The 19,561-nt window shown below is 27.2% G+C and overlaps 3 protein-coding genes across 4 annotated transcripts in view; all 3 read right to left on the bottom strand.

Moving 5' to 3' along the window:
• Positions 1-11,921, bottom strand: part of LOC111618348 (phosphatidate phosphatase LPIN1-like) — a 42,136-nt gene extending 30,215 nt beyond the window's left edge. Inside the window, exons 1-6 of the mRNA XM_023359843.1 lie at positions 11,827-11,921; positions 10,623-11,407; positions 9,172-9,392; positions 8,922-9,078; positions 8,683-8,853; positions 6,917-7,081 (exon numbers count right to left, since the gene is read on the bottom strand). Coding sequence (XP_023215611.1) covers positions 6,917-7,081; positions 8,683-8,853; positions 8,922-9,078; positions 9,172-9,392; positions 10,623-11,407; positions 11,827-11,883 — 1,556 coding nt within the window. The 5' untranslated portion in view covers positions 11,884-11,921. The remainder of the gene's footprint in view (positions 1-6,916; positions 7,082-8,682; positions 8,854-8,921; positions 9,079-9,171; positions 9,393-10,622; positions 11,408-11,826) is intronic.
• LOC111618352 (phosphatidate phosphatase LPIN1-like) lies at positions 211-19,402 on the bottom strand. 2 transcript variants are annotated; one of them, XM_023359854.1, is made up of 4 exons: positions 19,269-19,402; positions 1,670-1,873; positions 1,499-1,594; positions 211-1,078 (listed from the first exon to the last, which is right to left on the bottom strand). In XM_023359854.1, the coding sequence occupies exons 2-4, from the start codon at positions 1,847-1,849 to the stop codon at positions 236-238; spliced, it is 1,119 nt and encodes a 372-aa protein (XP_023215622.1). In that variant the 5' UTR covers positions 1,850-1,873; positions 19,269-19,402; the 3' UTR covers positions 211-235. The 2 variants fall into 2 exon arrangements, with proteins under 2 accessions (XP_023215622.1, XP_023215623.1); XM_023359855.1 differs by lacking the exon at positions 19,269-19,402 and adding an exon at positions 15,603-15,948.
• The window catches only part of LOC111618350 (protein hunchback-like), a 45,899-nt gene continuing 45,633 nt past the window's right edge, over positions 19,296-19,561 (bottom strand). The window contains exon 7 of the transcript XR_002755567.1: positions 19,296-19,423. The gene's annotated coding sequence lies outside the window, so the exon portion shown is untranslated. The remainder of the gene's footprint in view (positions 19,424-19,561) is intronic.

Here is a 19,561-nt window from a genome sequence, read left to right on the forward strand (position 1 = left end):
TAAGACATTTACTTGAAATGACAATGTCAAAAATCACTTGGATCAGTTTTTTGTAAGCAACGATCAAAACTTTTATGAATGTGAAATCATGCTACTACCAGAAACGATGACAACAGGTATTTGACCAAAATGGTTGATATATAATTCAATAAAATATTTATTTATTATAAAAATATTGTGTTTTTTCCATGGAAAAAAATGAACTTACTTTCCAAACAACCCAATATTTTTATAGTTACATAAAAATTAAAAATTCAAAAATTTCTTTCAAAAAGTATATGATGATGAAATACCTGCATGGTGGTGTTACATCACCATCACTGAAAGGATGCAATTCTCCAGTATATGTAGCTGATAATCTCCTTGTTGGCCAATTCTTCCTTAAGTGTTCCCTATATACAGCACTATTTAATGGTAAACTCATTGAACGAATCATACTTGCAGCTGAAAACCCTTCATCATCATTATAATCCTCATCCATATGGAATATTTCCTCTTCCTCCTCTTGAACTGCTTGATCTGCAACTCTATGATCTGCAATTGGTATGGATTGAGTCATTGGAATGTTCGCACTCTCTCTAATACCATAAGGAATTTTATTTTCTTTATTATATGCTCTTGTTTTAGGTCTTAATTTTTTCTTTCGTTTTCTTTTAGATTTTGCATCATCAGATTCATCTATAACAATTGAAACTGACTGAACTGGATCACTGCTTTTTGTTTCATTTTCTTCTTTGCAATTTTCAGTTTGGATAGCTACAGAAACTTCTTTTTGAACAGGTAAGAAGTTTGGCACTTCATTATTATAAGACTGATTATTCACAATATTTGTCTGTAAATTCATTTCATTTTCACTTTCTTTAACTGCATAATTTTCACTTTGATCAGAGGAAATACTTTTACTATCAACATTTTGTTGAAAAAAGTCACTGTCTTTTAAATAGGATTCACCATTTATTAATAAAATATCTCCATTGCTTATATTTTCACTTCCTTTGGAAGATTCTTTCAATTTTTTTAATTCCTCCTCTAAATTTGGTGCTGGAGGTATTGGTGATGTTGCTAAATGACTTGGAACCTACAATGGAAGAGAAGGATAATTAAAATGATTTATAAACAGATGAATTCATTATCTTTTTGATATATATAATTTTCAATTCCAATTCAGCTATATGAATCCAGTACAATGTTATAAATTTGTTGATTGTTATCAATGTTTTACATCTCTATTTTTTCCTATTAAAGACTTGAAGTTAATTTAATTAAACTCATTATGAAAGATAATAACTCCTAACCTGTTAAAAATTTAAAATCTCAATTTAAATCATTTTAATAAAACTTCACTTAAAAACAGCTATATCTATAACTATCACAATGTTTAAAAATTTAAGAGGATAGAAAAATATTAGATAAATAAAATTTAACAAATATTTTTGATATTTTTAAACATCTAAATTTTACATAACTTTTAAGATTTGTTTAACACTCAATTACTTACCATTTCATCATCTGTTTCTTCTACAAAAAATGCTTCTCCAGATTCCCCTAATTTCATATGAATATCTATTGGTTCTCCATTTACTTCTATATCAACCTATTTTTTAAATTATAGTGTTTAATAATCCTATTTTTCAAATAAATTTATGGCATAAACATTATTATAGCTTACTATTTTCTCTCTGCTTCGTAAAACACCAATTTTTCCAAACCTAACATGGAATGGCGAACATAAATAGGTTCCATTGGGTTGACGTACAACAACAACATCAATAGCACCAGTTAGAGTTGCAGAATTAATCTCATTATAAAATTCTTTGACATTCGTAAATACTTTTCCTATGTAATTCATGTTTGTTAGGTGTGGATACACAAACTGAAATTAAAATTTCAATATTTAATTGACTGGTTTTTGCATTTTGCCACACTAAATTTATCAATGTAGAATTTGGTTTCATATAATACAAAACACATGATTACAAACAAAAATATATAACAATGTATATATGTAAACAAAAAATGAATGGGTATGTGTACTGTACATATACACATCATTTAGATGAAAGATTAAAAATACTTGTTATTATATTAGGTTTAAAAATTACAGGAAAAAAATGTTTAAAAACATTCTTGGTTATAATGCAATTTTTAAAATGTTTGCATAATTTTAAACAAAAGTAAATGTTCATACTTTATATTAGATTTTTTAGAAAGACCAGATCAGACATTAAAATTATAATCTTTAAAAATATTTAAAATAGTAAAATTTCTGAATTTAAAAATTTAGACGGAATAAATTGATTTCTGTAAAAGAGATTTCCAATTGTTCAGCAATTTTGCAAAATTTAAAGTATTAAACTTTGTGAAATGCTACAATATCAAAACCAATTTCCCCCAAAGTATTTGATGTGCTAAACATTTAAAATGAACAATTTCATGTTACAAGTGTTCATTAAAAAATTACTTGTAATTTACCTAAATGCTTTGTTGAACTTTATGTTTTTAAATAATGCTTATATTTCATTCATTAATTTTCAATTTCTGTCATTGACAGTTGCAATTCTTAAATATTTGAATTTTTTTTTGCATTAGCTATATTAAAATTATTAAATCTATGCAATTTCAGATTGCTCTGTTCAACTAACTTTTATTAAAAGCAAAGATAAATAGTGCAATCCCTCTCCAATTTTTTTTTTTCTTAAGACTTTAATAAAAATTTTTTGCGTAATTTTGAGAATTGATCTACAATTCAACATACTGGTCAATAACAAGTAGGCACACAGATTTAAATTTTAAAATTTGTTCAGAAAAAGTGAAAAAAATCTGTTCAAAATTTATGAAATACTTGTTAAATTAATATATACTAACTAAGGAGCAATCCTATAGAAAAATTCTATAACTAAGTTACTATAATATTTTGAAAATTTATCAAAGCATCAAAATGGAGAGCAAGAAATGATTTAAAAAGAGATTTGTTTGAGAATGTTTAAGAATTAAGGCAATTTGAAGTTATATCATCAGTATCAAAGAGGATAAAGTTTCTTCTGATGCAAGTTTTGTGAAGACAATAGATTAAAAATAAGTACTAAATGGTGTTGAATCACAGCTTGGATGTAGAAAGCTCAATGTTCTAATTAGCCAAAAGCATTTTTTTTTTTTTTTTTTGAGACAACTGTAGCAGTAACCTTATGTGTACCTTGAAATTAATGTATTTATCTTCCAAAACTTCAGACTATGAGGCGTTAAATATAATTAGAAATATTTTAATCTCGCGAGCACTTTCGACGTAAATGTATGGTTCGAATTCTCTATTCGATTTTGAATTGCCTGAAGACAACGTGCATATTTACGTCGAAAGCACTTGCAAGATTAAAATATTTTTAATGTATTTACCTTTTTGTATGTAATCTTTTTATATATATTTGTTATGTTGTAACCTAAACAGAGCTGAATAAATGTTTACTTTGTATGTTCATCACATCAGTAACTAATTTTTCTTCTTTCAATTGAGAAGAAATAACCACTACTAATGTATTATCTAAGTATTTTGCAAAATCTAATTACAATAAAAAAAAAGTTATTTAAAAATCTGCTGTTAAGCAAATCACTTTAACTAAGAAACAAAGGAATACTTATGGTATATCAAAATAACTTCTCATAATTATAGTTTAAACTTAGAATATAAAACAAAAAAAATAGTATTCTAGTTTTAAAACATGCATTATAAAAGAATAAGTATTTTTTATTTGTATAAAATTATAATTACATTAACAATAATGAATTTTATTATTTCATAATTAATCATATTTATGACAAATTATCTTATATTTTTGGAAAAATTTATTGAAAGTAGTTCTTTTTATCAGAATCAAAAACACCAAATACAAATATGAACAGACTCATCAGTGGCAAAGTAAATGAAATCACTGAACACTTATCCTTGTCACACGTGGCCCGGTTTTCTGGGTTTTTTCTAAATGTATAACACCTAAATAGGAGGCCAGTTTTTCCCATAGAAAAGTCCTCCTGGGTGGCAACCCCCACCTTGGCAGATTGTCCTCATAGTATGTTGTCCAATATGATAAGAAAAAGTAAGACAGAGATAGGAAATAAATCACCACCAGAAAAATCATTGTCATTAATAATTGCAGTGAAAGTCAATAAACTGACTGATATCAACTGTCATGAGTACACTATAACAAAAGAAATTAACAACAAAAAACATTGCACAAAGGCATATAACAGGAGGCACTCATCATGCAATATCAAGACTCATGACACATTAAGATGGAACACATGATAAATCTGGGTGTGGATTTATGATGTCTTCTGGTTGGGCAAAAGATGCTAGGCTATAGCACCCTGTAGTAGTGTGATTTATGATGTGTCCCATAAAATACTTGATGTTTTTAAAGTGATGTTAAAGAGTATAAAGCTATTGCCATACCCTTGACAGTGTTTATAAAATATTAATAACATACTTATGGCAATAGCTTTACATGATATCATATGCACAGATAAAATTAAATTTTGTTTATTAATTAAAAAAGGTATTTAACATTAATATTGCACAATGCTTAAGGAATTTTCTCACATTTTATGCTGTCAGATTTTTATTCAAAGAGCAGCAGTTTTTTTTTTACCAACATCTCAGCTATTCTCCATTCTAAAGATTGGCAAGTATGCACTAAATCAAACCAACCCAACATAGAGTGATTTTAATATAACTTATCAAACATCATCTTAATTCAAAAGTAATTTATGTCATATAAAGTATCAAAGGAAACTAATTTTAAAATTAAACATATTTTTCATATTTAAAAAATACTAAATATTTGTATAAAAACATTTATATTAAATGAAATTTTTATAAAAATTTCTTAGCAGGCCAATCCATTAATATTTTCTTTTGTTCCAGTTCAATAATACTATATGATTAACCCAAAAATAAATTGAAACTATATATATTTTTTAAAATGCTGTTTTCTTTTCATATGAATACATTTAAAAAATCAAAAACAACAACATTGTAATTAATGTCTTCAAAGCAAATTTAGTTCTTTAATTTATATTAAATTAGTTTAGCTTGTGACAATTAAGTTGAATATTTACATTCTAATATTTTCAAGCAAGCAACAATTATTTTCAGTAAACAATATTTTTTATAGAATTCCTGAAGTTAGGTGTCAATTACTTAAAAGCATTAGAACAAATTAAAATATTTTACTCTCTAATAAAGCAATTTTAATTCAGTTNCCTACTTTTTAAAATGTTTCTAAAATGACTTAGGCAATGTCATTACTCTGAGCAGCTATATGGCCAGTGTGAACCTTTTCGGGATGTTTCTTTTCAATAAAATCAGTCACTTTCTGATAATACCTCGAGATTTCCGATGAACAGAAATGAATAAAAAATGGCACTGCAAACTAATGTAATGTCGTATGGTGAGTTTTTGTATCGTGGAGCTAAAATATGTTCGAATTTCATGTCGTATCCTGAAAATTTCGTATGCTGGAGCGTTCGTATCCTGAGGTACCACTGTACTATAAAATCTTACCATGTAAGTGTAATCATCACAAGCTTTATATATATAGCCCTCATTGATAAAAACAGTTACACACAAAAGCAGCAGTATTGGAATCAAATGAAATTGAACCTTTTAGTACTTCATCTGGCCTCTTGCCTGAACATATGCACCAATATAAGCATATATTGACAGACAACATATACTATCCTGCAACAGATTTGCCCAGAACTATTGCAACTGTCACCCCAGATCACTCACTTGTAGTTGGCCAAAGTTGACATCCCATCTGGTACCACAAGTGCTCAATGGACAACCAAGCTAGATTGGGCAGGCCAAAAAGTTTGGCAACATGACAGACATTTATGGAAACCCAGTGTGCAGGATTATCTTGCAGGAAAATGACTGCTTTCAGCCCTGTCATGACAGATAACACAAGGATAGGATTTTCTGAACATACCACTGTGCTGTCAATGTACCTCACACCAAACTAAGGATGACTGACTGTTATACTAAATGCTTTCCCAGACCACAATTGCCAGACCAGACTGTTATACTAAATGCTTTCCCAGACCAGACCAAATTGCCAGTAGTGAGGACAGTGTCACTCAACAATATAGATAGGACTGAAGTGCTCATCAGTTGTCCTCCAGACTAATATGGTGGTCATTTGTTCCCAAAGAGAAACAGAATTTGTCACTAAAAAATATATACTGTTGTTTCATAGCAGTCCATGGCATGCTTCTGTCACAGCACCACTGCAAGCAAAGCCAATGATATTGGAGTGTTAGTAATAATGTAATGGTTGCTTTGCAAATGATACAGGGTTATGTAATACAGTTTCCATCTACGGATGGTGAACAAAAGATACTGTTGCAAGTTGTTCATGTTTGTCTCAATCCTGGTGGTCTCTGTCTGGGATATTCAGAGCCTGCCTATCAAGTAAGTATGTACTAATATCTGCTGTCTCCAACAAATCAAATTCAGAATGACCCAGATGGCAGGCAATTAAGAGAAGCAGGATGGCTGTTTTACTAAAACCTGATGATATGGTTTTTCTTAAATTCTACAAATATAGTCTGATGTATTGTACAGCCATATCTAGTATTTTAAGACTTCAAACAACAACTAATTCACCAAACACTGCAGAGGTTCACAGTGTTCAGAATTTTCAAATGTTATTTTATAGGGGTACTGGGATCATAATTTTAAGGCACTTGTGGTCTGATTGCATACCAGATAATGAAGTAACCATTTACAAATCTGTTAGAGACAACTGTGTGCTGAGTTTTACAGTAATTGGACAATTCTATCTGTGCATATGTTTTAGAGTCAGAGTAATTTTATACAAATTATGATTTAAAAACTTAACAAATATGAAAATTTGGTACATACTTTCCTCCCATCCTAATAACCAAATTGGGATTTTGTAATAAAGATGTATTTTGCAAAAAATCATCATATGTAATAAGACTCTGGAGAAAACACTGATCAGGAATTTCACCTTCTGTATCTTGTAATCCACCACAAAGAGACATAGCCAAATCATCGTAGTATTTACTAAAACAAAAAAAATAGCAAAAATAAAAATGTGCATGTTATATTAAATATTTTAAAATACAATCAAATCATTTGAAATCAATTTATTTACAAATTTATGCAAAGTTTATATTAATATAAATGGAGATTTAAAAACATTACACAACAATGACAACTCCTCATTCCAGATAAAAATTTGGAAAAATTGTTTTAATTTTAGTAATGCACAAACAACTACTTAACAATCAAACAAAATTTATCACCACCTATGAATTTAAAAATTTTTTACTAAGCTTTCACATTTTGCTTTTTTTTTTAAATCCTAAAAAGATTTGCCTTTTAATAACTCTTTTAATGGTAACAAAAATAATTTTACTAACTAACAAATAAAACACCAAAGATTAACTTATTGAAAGAAATTTGTTATAATAGAATTGTGAGAGAATATTTTTTAAAATTTCTGAAATTATGGTAGAAAAATTATTATGTCAATTTCAGTGCATGTTTAAAACCTAGTCATTTTATCTTTATATTACTTGCATTAATTTGCATTCTAAATAACAATTTGAACAACTGGTATTTGTCTGCTACATGAATTCTGCAAAATATTAAATTCTGTGTATCTACACAAGACAAAAAAATGCAAGCTAAAAATTTAAGAAAGTTAATTTTTTTGATAAATTTAAAAATATAAAATTTAACATATTTTATAGACTATTGCTAATATGAAGTTTATTCTTGAAAATGTCAAACCAAATTTAGTTTATAGTTTCTTTTATGAAAATATAAAACAAAGCACTTCAAGGTTTCATTATACTTTATATTCAGAAAATGAGAATAAAATTATGTAACACTAACTAATTCATTTATTTATATAAAAACTTAGTTATTTTAAATTAAAAACTTTATTATAAATTAAAAATAGAATATTTGTCTTTTTACATCAATTAAACTGAAATATCATGTTATTACTAATATAAATGAATCATCACATATATTTAATGTTAAAATGTTAGCAACAATTTTTGAATATTTTGTCAAATGTCATATTACTATACCAGTATATAATTTTTGATAATGATGTTTCATCTATTAACTATACTATAATATATAAATTGTAATACTAGCTGTTGATGTTTATATTGTAAATCATTTGAAACTGAAAAACTAAAATGATAGATTTAATTTTTAGCTTATGCTTAAAGAAAAAAAATCTATTATGCTTCATAATTGATTATAATTCAAATCCTTTTATTATATTTTGTAATAAAACAAACTGAATTAAAATTGAATTTTTATATGATTCCATTCTCACCAAATCACAAGTTTTATTACATAATTACATAGTGTAGTAACAAATCTTAAGTATATAAATCCAGAATTTATATGAAGTAAAATGGTAAGTAATATACTAATTATTCCAATAAATGATACAAAAATTTCAATTAATGAAATTATAGGAGTTTTTTCATAGCACTATTGATAATGTAAAATAGCAAATTGTTAAAAATACAAAATTTTAAATGGAAAAAACAAAATATATCTTTCAACATTAAATAGTATAACAATACAAAGCAAAAAAAAAATATATTATATATATATAAAATTGCACTCATACAAACCTGTAATAATTATATGATGAATGTCTATCATCAACATCACTATCTAAGCCATGTGATCCTTCTAATACTCCTTCAACACTACGTGGTGATTGAGGTAAAGAAGGTCCATTACCAGATTCAGCATCATCTTCAAGCATTTGATTTTTTACTCTGACTATAGGATACTGGGATCTAAATAAATATATTGAAATGTATATATTTAATTAAATTTCAAATATAATTTTGTAAAAATCAATTACCGAAATTTTGGTAGATATAAAGCTGCTATTTCAGGATCAAGATCATTGAAATTTAGATCATCTAAGTATATTCCTTCACTTTCAGGCATATGTCTTAATTTTTTTGTTGATCTCATAAAATTCCACATGCCACTGAGCATTGATCTTTTCTCTTCCTCTACAATAAAAAAAATTCAAAAAATAATAAACTGAAACTTCTGATATTAAATAGATAAATTCATAAAAAACTTTCTATTCTAATAAAACTTACCTGTTTTATTAGATTTGTTAATCTGATCTTCATCATCAGATGACAAAAGTTCTACTTTAGGAATTAATTTTCCTTTACCATCCATGGATTTTTTAGGTATGCTAGGCAATTCTCCCCAATCCCAACTCACTTCATCACATTCTGTTTGACATATGGCATCATTTTTCTGAATTTCAAACTCAGTATCAGATTTTGGACTAGGTGGACGTGATTCAGGAGGACTAAATGAATGAACAATTTATTATTATAGTAAGTATTACTAATGTGTAACAACATTAAGTGCACAAACTATTAGGTTGTTTGGAAAGTAAGTTTGTTCTTTTTACCACTAGATGGATTAGTCATATTTTTCCCGCCATTTTCATTCTAAACTGTATTATCATTATATATTTTGACAACTAGCATTTTAAGGCTTATTTGTAAAAAATTTTGTTTGATTTTGTGCAATTGTTCATTTTTTGTGTCCCATCAAATATGGAAGATCGAAAGCAGCATTCTCAGCATATTTTGCTCTTTTATTACAGAAAAGGTAAGAATGCTGTTCAAGCGAGAAAAGAAATTGTGTGACGTGTATGGAGAAGATGTCTTGACAGAATGACAGTGCCAAAACTGGTTTACAAAATTACGTTCTGGCAATTTCAATATTGAAGATGCACCACATTCTGGATGGCCAGTTGAAGCCAATGAAAACAAAATAAAGGTACTGATTGAAGCAAACTGCCGAATAACAACATGTGAAATCACTAAGGGATTAAATTTGTCAAACTGAACTGTTTATGATTACTTGAAACAAATTGATTTCATTTCAAAGCTTGATATATAGGTTCCACCATGTTCTTAAAGAGAGATGCTCTCTTTGGTGGGATTTTAAGGAAATTTTTTTTTTGGAGCTTTTACCAGACATTTTAACAATTGATTCGAAAGTGTACTGCCATCAAGTAAACAAATTGAGTAATATCATCATACAGAAAAGGCGGCCAGAATTGATCAATAAAACAGGTGTAGTGTTTTACCACGATAAAGTCAAATTTCACACAAGTTCGGTAACTGGTCAGAAACTGTTATATCTTAGATGGGAAGTGCTATCACACCAACCATATTTGCCAGATGGAGCATACTCAGATTATTACTTGTTCCAGTCTATACAAATTTTTTTAACTAAGATATTTACTTGAAATGACAATGTCAAAAATCACTTGGATCAGTTTTTTGTAAGCAAGGATCAAAACTTTTATGAATGTGAAATCATGCTACTACAGAAACGATGACAACAGGTATTTGACCAAAATGGTTGATATATAATTCAATAAAATATTTATTTATTATAAAAATATTGTGTTTTTTCCATGGAAAAAAATGAACTTACTTTCCAAACAACCCAATATTTTTATAGTTACATAAAAATTAAAAATTCAAAAATTTCTTTCAAAAAGTATATGATGATGAAATACCTGCATGGTGGTGTTACATCACCATCACTGAAAGGATGCAATTCTCCAGTATATGTAGCTGATAATCTCCTTGTTGGCCAATTCTTCCTTAAGTGTTCCCTATATACAGCACTATTTAATGGTAAACTCATTGAACGAATCATACTTGCAGCTGAAAACCCTTCATCATCATTATAATCCTCATCCATATGGAATATTTCCTCTTCCTCCTCTTGAACTGCTTGATCTGCAACTCTATGATCTGCAATTGGTATGGATTGAGTCATTGGAATGTTCGCACTCTCTCTAATACCATAAGGAATTTTATTTTCTTTATTATATGCTCTTGTTTTAGGTCTTAATTTTTTCTTTCGTTTTCTTTTAGATTTTGCATCATCAGATTCATCTATAACAATTGAAACTGACTGAACTGGATCACTGCTTTTTGTTTCATTTTCTTCTTTGCAATTTTCAGTTTGGATAGCTACAGAAACTTCTTTTTGAACAGGTAAGAAGTTTGGCACTTCATTATTATAAGACTGATTATTCACAATATTTGTCTGTAAATTCATTTCATTTTCACTTTCTTTAACTGCATAATTTTCACTTTGATCAGAGGAAATACTTTTACTATCAACATTTTGTTGAAAAAAGTCACTGTCTTTTAAATAGGATTCACCATTTATTAATAAAATATCTCCATTGCTTATATTTTCACTTCCTTTGGAAGATTCTTTCAATTTTTTTAATTCCTCCTCTAAATTTGGTGCTGGAGGTATTGGTGATGTTGCTAAATGACTTGGAACCTACAATGGAAGAGAAGGATAATTAAAATGATTTATAAACAGATGAATTCATTATCTTTTTGATATATATAATTTTCAATTCCAATTCAGCTATATGAATCCAGTACAATGTTATAAATTTGTTGATTGTTAGCAATATTTTACATTTCTATTTTTTTCCTATTACAGACTTGAAGTTAATTTAATTAAACTCATTATGAAAGATAACTTCCTAACCTGTTAAAAATTTAAAATCTCAATTTAAATCATTTTAATAAAACTTCACTTAAAAACAGCTATATCTATAACTATCACAATGTTTAAAAATTTAAGAGGATAGAAAAATATTAGATAAATAAAATTTAACAAATATTTTTGATATTTTTAAACATCTAAATTTTACATAACTTTTAAGATTTGTTTAACACTCAATTACTTACCATTTCATCATCTGTTTCTTCTACAAAAAATGCTTCTCCAGATTCCCCTAATTTCATATGAATATCTATTGGTTCTCCATTTACTTCTATATCAACCTATTTTTTAAATTATAGTGTTTAATAATCCNAGCAAAATCCAGCCTAAATTTTAATAACATATCTAAAACATCAAGATTTTTTTTTCCTCCCAGAATATTTTAAATTATTGAATTTAATTCTAAACAAATGTAATTATCAATATTAGTACAAGATGGAAGACTAACTGCCTAGCCTTAAGCCAAATTACTTGAGTTTCTTTTTAATTAAATGTCTAGACTTTTCTTTCAGACTACTTATAGCCTGGATAAAAAAAAAATTGACATTTATTACAAGTAAAATAGGCATTTAAATATTAACTTTAAACTGAAAAACTAACTATTCTTAAATCACTGGAGTTAAAATTCCTAAACTAACAAAGTATAAAATTCATGAAATGAATCAAAACATATCTGATATTATAAATTAATTTTATATATAATAATGAATATGTATATATCATTTTTAAATTTAAAAACCATATGTTAACAATCAGTTAAGAAATCATGCATCAGGAATATATATATATATATTCCTGATGCATGATTATATATATATATGCATATATTTTCTACAGATGTCTCTTTGATATTTAGATATTGTGTTATATGTAGAATTTTATTTAAACAGATTAACTAATTGAATTAGCAGTTTAAAAATTTAAGAATGATTTTTGCAAAAAACACACTAAAATAGTTTCATTTATAAACATTAAAATATTTATATCAATGCATATTTTTTAATTTGAATTTATAGGTCATTAATATTTAAAAAAAAAGTCAAGTCATTTAATATTAAATATAACAAAAAAAAAATGTGACAATGATTTACTAAGATTATCATTTATACTACTACTAAATCATGCTATATTCAATACTGAATGTCTCAAAATGTCAAGCTTGATTGTACCAAACAGAATTCTAGTTTATTATAAAGAGACTAGCTTATCTAACTATTATATCTGTAAACAGAATCCATACTGACCTCAAAACTACAGAAAAATCAAGTTCAAAGAAAAGGCTTTAAAAACTTTGTTTACATGTATTGTTTACATGTACTATTTGTTAAATTGTGTAAAGGTTTATTTTAACTTTCTGTTAAAATAAACCTTTTAATAAACTATTGCAAATAAAAGATTTTTATGAAATTAATATGTAATTTAGGTGAAGATTTGAGGTCTCTAATACCAAAAGTCTATTTAATTCTTTATCATTATTTGAAAAGTTTATACTTTTAATTTTTACACTGTTTTTCTAATCAGAATAGCTATTTAAACATTCAAACAAAAATGGGAGAAAATGAGTTTGCAGAAAATATACTGAATACTTCATGTAGTTTAAATAATGTAGCATAGTATCATTTGTCCTAATTGGAGCAATGTTAAAAAAAATGAATAGTACCAAGATATAAAGTACTGTACATAACATTAATATAAAGGAGGCCAGAACAAGTCAATAAACATTAGATGAAACAATTAAACAGCTAAAACAAGGAAACAATTAGATACAGTTAAAAAGGTTTGTCTTATATATATAAAGCTATATATAAAAAGGCTAGATAAGTTTTACAAGATAAAGCTCTCAAGAATAAATCAATTTGATATATTTTTAAAAAATTTAAATAATATTAAAATTGTAATAATTGTTTTTCAAGAAAAAATTAGTTAATTGTTACTTTTCTTTACTCTTTCCACCCTGTGGGGACTAGGACAACATTTTAAATCAAGCCCATGATGAGCTTGATTAAAATGGGTCAGGTCCACAATGGAAAAGCTGTATGATAAGGAATTGGGCCTAACATATCCAAACAAACAACTCACCCAAAAAATTCCTGTGAGTTTTTTCAACCCATCTGGATTCATTCAAGAGCTCTCAGAGTACAGACTGACACCTTAACTGTTTGGACATCTGGCAACTGCTATTGCAAATTTCCTTACAAACCTCGATAACAATACAATACTTATAGTATAATACACAACAGCATACTAAGCCACAATTTAACTATTTTTAAAAATAATGGAAACATTTTTATTTTATTTAACTGGTCAATCAACCCCACTACCATATGATTCAAAATAAAAAAAAAACATTAATTTAAAACTTAAAAAAAATGACAAAACATTCAATTTAACTTTCAAATTAAACATATTAAATTTTGTAGCAATTGCAGAAACTTTTAATACATTTTATATTAACATATGACATACATACAAATATATAATTTTACAAAAAAATTCAATTTATTATAATAAAATTTAACAATTCATTTTTCAAATAAAAATAATTAATATATATATAAATACTCTATGTCCAAATAAGTAAATTTGAACACTAATACATTTACATAACTAAAATATTAGAAATTCAGAAATCTAATCTTTAAAATATTTCAAATATTGTTTTGAAATGCTTTAAAAATTATCAAAAGACCAAAAATATCAATCCTTGAATTTCAAAAATTGCTTAAATATCATGTCAAGACAAAATTAGGTTTGCCTAAAAATAGAAAATTTTCAAAGTTTACTATAGGAAAAAAATGACAGATATTTTATACTATAATATTTTTAATACCATATTTGCTAGGTGAATTATTAATTCTCGAATTCATTATTAAAATAATCGAAAAAAAAAAATTCAATTTTAAAAGAAAGTGAATGCTTGAGAAATAGGTTAAGAACAGAGTGCTGTTGAATGTTGACCTTGCCTTTTAGATATAAAGAATTGTTTTAAGAGAAATAAAAACCATGTCTGGAAGTTAAACCATCTGTGAAGAAATCACAAGGTCTGTCAAATCTATAATTGAGAAAAATTACTGATAGGAACGATTACAAGAAAATTGGAATATTAAAAATCATTTTTTTTTTTTTGACGTACAGAAGAGAGATTTAATAATTGTCACAACCGTCAATTACTTTTATTTATAAAGAAATGACGAAAACTGAGAACTTTGCCCCTTGTTGATTCTAAAAGTTATTTTTATCAATAACTTCGGTTGCAACAAAAACTCATTTCGACAATGAACTGGAGGTCATACGGTGTGGCGATTAATTATCAGATGTAACACCAGATGGCTGTCTCAAAAAATGACAGTTTAACTTTTTTTTTCCTTCCCTTCTTTTTGAAAATACACAAAAGATATGCCAAATACTATTGTTTAGTTGAGCAGGAAAAAAATAAGAAAAAAACACTGACACTGTAAGAGATGTAAATACGTAACACGCATGTCACTGGGTAAAAATTACTAACGACTGTTTTCCTGCGAGAGATGATGCCTAATAAACAGCGAAAAAAGTAAAAATTTCCATCCTTATATCTTGACAAGCGATGACATTATAATTAAAATCGAAAAATCAGCATAATTTTCGCTCAAAACTCTTCGGTTGCACAATATGACGTAAAAGAATGACGCGATAAATAATTCCCATAATCTACACACTTTAAAAAATGTTAAAGAATTTAAATTATACGGTACTTTGTAATGTTAAATAAGAATTTTGGGTCAAAAGAAAACCATAATTATAAAAGAATTACGTCGAAACGAGTTCAGTTAATTTACGGGATAAAAATTTTAACAGAGATTCAGTTCTGTAATAATAATAATAATAACGATTAAATGTAATTAAAATAATTAACCTACTACTCGCGCCCGAATATTTTAAAACTTGTTTTATTGTTAGGGGGAAAAAACCAACGAAACTATACCTGGATAGTAAACGTATTGTAGATTTAGCCACTCATCGTCCTCGGTACAAACCAGCTGAGAGCGAAGTAATTCACGTGAACGTCAGAAACAACAATTTTATACGACGTGATTCGAAAAATAGGTCAACTACACGCCTCCAAACAAACCAATCGCAGAAAAGAATCTAAACACTCGACATGACGTCGATATCATGTGATAACACGCGACATATTCCGTATCGGCGCGAATAATCGATACCCGATAAGTTTGACAGATATTAAATCACCGAAATCCTTGAATTCGAAATGAACAACACTTTTTGAAATAATTTCCTCTTTTATAAGACATATTTTTCACTTAAACATTTAATTTGTGTTATTTTTTCTAAGAGGCATTCGAGCATAAATAACTGCTTTCTTCACTATTTTTATTTTCTTAACCTAATACGAGTACATATGTTATCACTTAAAAACATTTCGCATCCGGTTATAGAGGAGATTTTTTTATTTTTAAAAAATGGCATGAATGGATCTGGAATGTTTATGAAAAGAGGAGAAACGCAATGAATTTTCGGTGATTTTTGGAAATGATCCGGTGTTGGCACATTGCCACGGGCAACGTAGTAAACCTCCATTCAAGAATCGCACGATTTTCGACATGGGATTTAAAACGTTAGTTAAATGTTAACTGGCACGTATATGTAAATATTGTACATTCGGTATATGTAAATATTGTTTTTAATAAGCGTTAACAACTTGCGTAATTCATATCGGAGGAACGGATGTGAAATCCCATCACTAGAAATCACTATATTTGGATTAGTGCCAGCTTTTCAAAGTCAACAATCTGTTTACTAAGAAAGTCAAGGTCTTTACGTCAACTTTTAAATAATACAGGTGGATTCGATACTGAATCATTCCGCAATTCTTTATATATCGATTCAATAATATACATTTTATAAATTCTGAAAATATACTCTATAATATTTCGTATTAATTAGCGTATCGTTTATCATTTAACATATTAAAATTGTTGATGTCGTCATTTAGAGATATTATGAATGATTTTTCTTTCGTTATCTATGGTATAATGAATTCGTTCTAAATGAGTCAGTTAGATGATCTAATACATAAAATTGTTCTTATATTATCATTATTTTTCTTGAAATATTTTAATTGGTGACCAACGTCAACATTTATCTAATAATTCTTATAATCCAATTTTCATAATTAAATTTAAAATGGGCAGAGATTAAGTTGTTATTGAGAATTGAAAAATTNAAAATTTCTGTGTTATTTTATATTAAAATATTAATTAATAATTATACGCTTAATAACTGATTCGGCAAGGTTTCTATTTTAGTATTTCGCACTAAAAATAAAAAAATTTAACGTTGTTTCAATAGTAAAATCTGTCAACAGATGGCAATGTATGTGAAGTATGAGTCAGGTAATATTTATTTATTTATTTACCAGTGAAATATTTAGTTTAAATCAGGAGTTTCCAATTGCTTTTGCTTATCTTTCCAAAATTGTGTTTAATTCGCCAATACTCTTCTATACAAAAGTAAAAAATTAAATAGGAAATTACATATAAATTTCATACAGTAAAGCCTAAAATCTTTTTTAAAAAATTCAAAATGAAACGATTTCTTATATAAAACACTATTATAAACCAGAAACTTGTCTAAAGCGAAAATGGAAGTTTCTTTTTAATATCAATTGCATAAAAGAACCTGAATAAAGTGGAGTTTCTTTGACTTAAAAACAATTAGATTCTAAAATTATAATTAATGTTGTAACTCTCTAGCTTAGATTATGTTCGACGTGAGTTACAGTCTATCATTTTAGTTATAGACTAGAACAGTGATCGTTTTGCTTCATATCTTCGAATTCCCGGACCCAAAATTTTGTAGGAACACTTTAATACATGGAGAATCAATGCTATTATATTTTAGAGATTATAAGTCAAAGGAGAAACAAAAGGGGCTTGAACGAGTAAGGTCAAACTTAATGAAAAGTTTACTCGTTATTAGCAATTAAAACATTATTAGAATTCACATCTTACCCCAAAAATAAGGCTTGCCTTTTTATAATAATTAATACTTTTTATTAAAAATTATTTTAATAAAATCCCATGACAGATGGCATTAAACATAACTTTCCATTTGTCTATTCGAATATCCATACGTCGTGTGCCAGTAATATTTTTTTTTATTTTTGTTAACTTCGTACTTTCATTGTCTGTAAAATAACAGTGAAATACAGACATTAATCACCACTGATTCTCCCCAACTCTATAGAAAAGTTAATTAATAAAATAATCTCGCTATAAAACGAAAGGCTATCAAAATAGAAATCATTGTTCCGTTTTAAACAGGTTTTACTGTAATTTTATTAAAATTTAAATATATAATACAATAATAAATTATATATTTTTAAATATAATAAAAATCAATTCGTTCTCCGACTTTATTTATTAAATAAATTAAACAACACCCCCTCAGGGGTCGATAGCGATCTAGATATAGTGAGCTATTTAGATTGGAAACTCTTGGTTTAAATAATATAAAATCGGAATAAAAAAACTCAATTTTTGACAAATCACGCACTTTTATTGTACTCTCTCTCATAAAAAATACAGACACAACTTTCACAAATTTCATAAGGGAAAAAAAATCACAAAAATCGATGAAGTTCCCCGCACCCCAAAAATTTATTAGTGTGAGAAAACTGAAAAAATAACCTGATCACATTTACAGATTTTTTTTTAAACTGACTAGCGGTAAATATTTTTAAACATTTTATTTTTAATAATTAAACAATTTCCTCCTAAGTCAATATATAAAAAGGAGCCATTAAAGATTTTTTTTCGTCTCAAGGTTAATGAACCTTCTAAAAATATAAATTTATATTATGCAAAATCTTTCCAGCCTTAATGGCATAACGTTGTACAATATGTTGGTTAGAAAGACACTTACAACTTTATCATTTATGGTGTTTATACATCTTGATTTAACTTCAAATGAATATTTCAGTCCCAATTTATAGGAATATATTGATTTAGCGGTATGTTATTTTTAAGATTATTTATGTATTTACATACAGTACATGCATCTAAAGATATACATGCAAGTACAGTAAATGAAGGTATATGAGTACAGTAAATAAAGGTGTACAAGTAGAGTAACTGAAGAGATACCGAGTACAATAAATGAAGATATACCGAGTACAGTAAATAAAGGTATACAAGTACAGTAACTGAAGGTGTACATGCAAGTACAATAACTGAAGGTAACTTATACTAATTTACCTAATGGAGAATGTTTTTCTTCTTCATTTTTTAACCATTCCAGTTTGTAATTTATAATTTATTTTGTTTCTCATTACTCCTTTGATTATATGTAAATTAATATTTCATTTACTTTTGTAATTTTCATACTTCACTTGTGTTTTATGCTTTTGTCTATTATCTTTATTAATACGTTAAATAATTGATATTTAAAGTATTAAATAATAAAGTACAAGCTGTGTTTTAAATGTTTAATATACAATTCAATCCAGAGATTAAATGTATTGTTTGCAATGTACAGATGGCATTTAAACAAATAAAAGGATATTACTGATCATCTGCAATAGTTTAACTGAATATTATAGTTAGGTTTTATTCTAGAAACGTATCCTTACCTTTCACTTCGGACAGAGACCCTCTAATATTCCGACAGCGCAAACGATATCGGCAGATATCAGATGTGACATTTTGCGCTACATCCGCTTCCACCATCGGCCATTACTGTCATTATCGTATAGAGGGCGCGCGCGCATTACGGAGTTCCTGTCGTCTGGAAAAATACCTGTTATTGCGCCATCTATGATAAATTTTATGAATTCGTACGAAGTTATAATTATATTTAAACTGTATTTTTTAAAGACTTAATATATTAAAATAAATTATTATTTATAATATTATATTTTTTAAA

Source organism: Centruroides sculpturatus, unplaced genomic scaffold (assembly GCF_000671375.1).
Source record: "Centruroides sculpturatus isolate CEXI.00-Female unplaced genomic scaffold, Cexi_2.0 scaffold189, whole genome shotgun sequence".
Classification (NCBI taxonomy): domain Eukaryota; kingdom Metazoa; phylum Arthropoda; class Arachnida; order Scorpiones; family Buthidae; genus Centruroides; species Centruroides sculpturatus.

Coding starts and splice junctions, on each gene's coding strand:
- LOC111618352 (XM_023359854.1), bottom strand. CDS start 1,849: ATGAATTACATAGGAAAAGTATTTACGAATGTCAAAGAATTTTATAAT. Junction 1,595..1,669: donor TACGAAGCAGAGAGAAAATA/GTAAGCTATAAT, acceptor TTTAAAAAATAG/GTTGATATAGAAGTAAATGG. Junction 1,079..1,498: donor AAGAAACAGATGATGAAATG/GTAAGTAATTGA, acceptor CTTCCATTGTAG/GTTCCAAGTCATTTAGCAAC.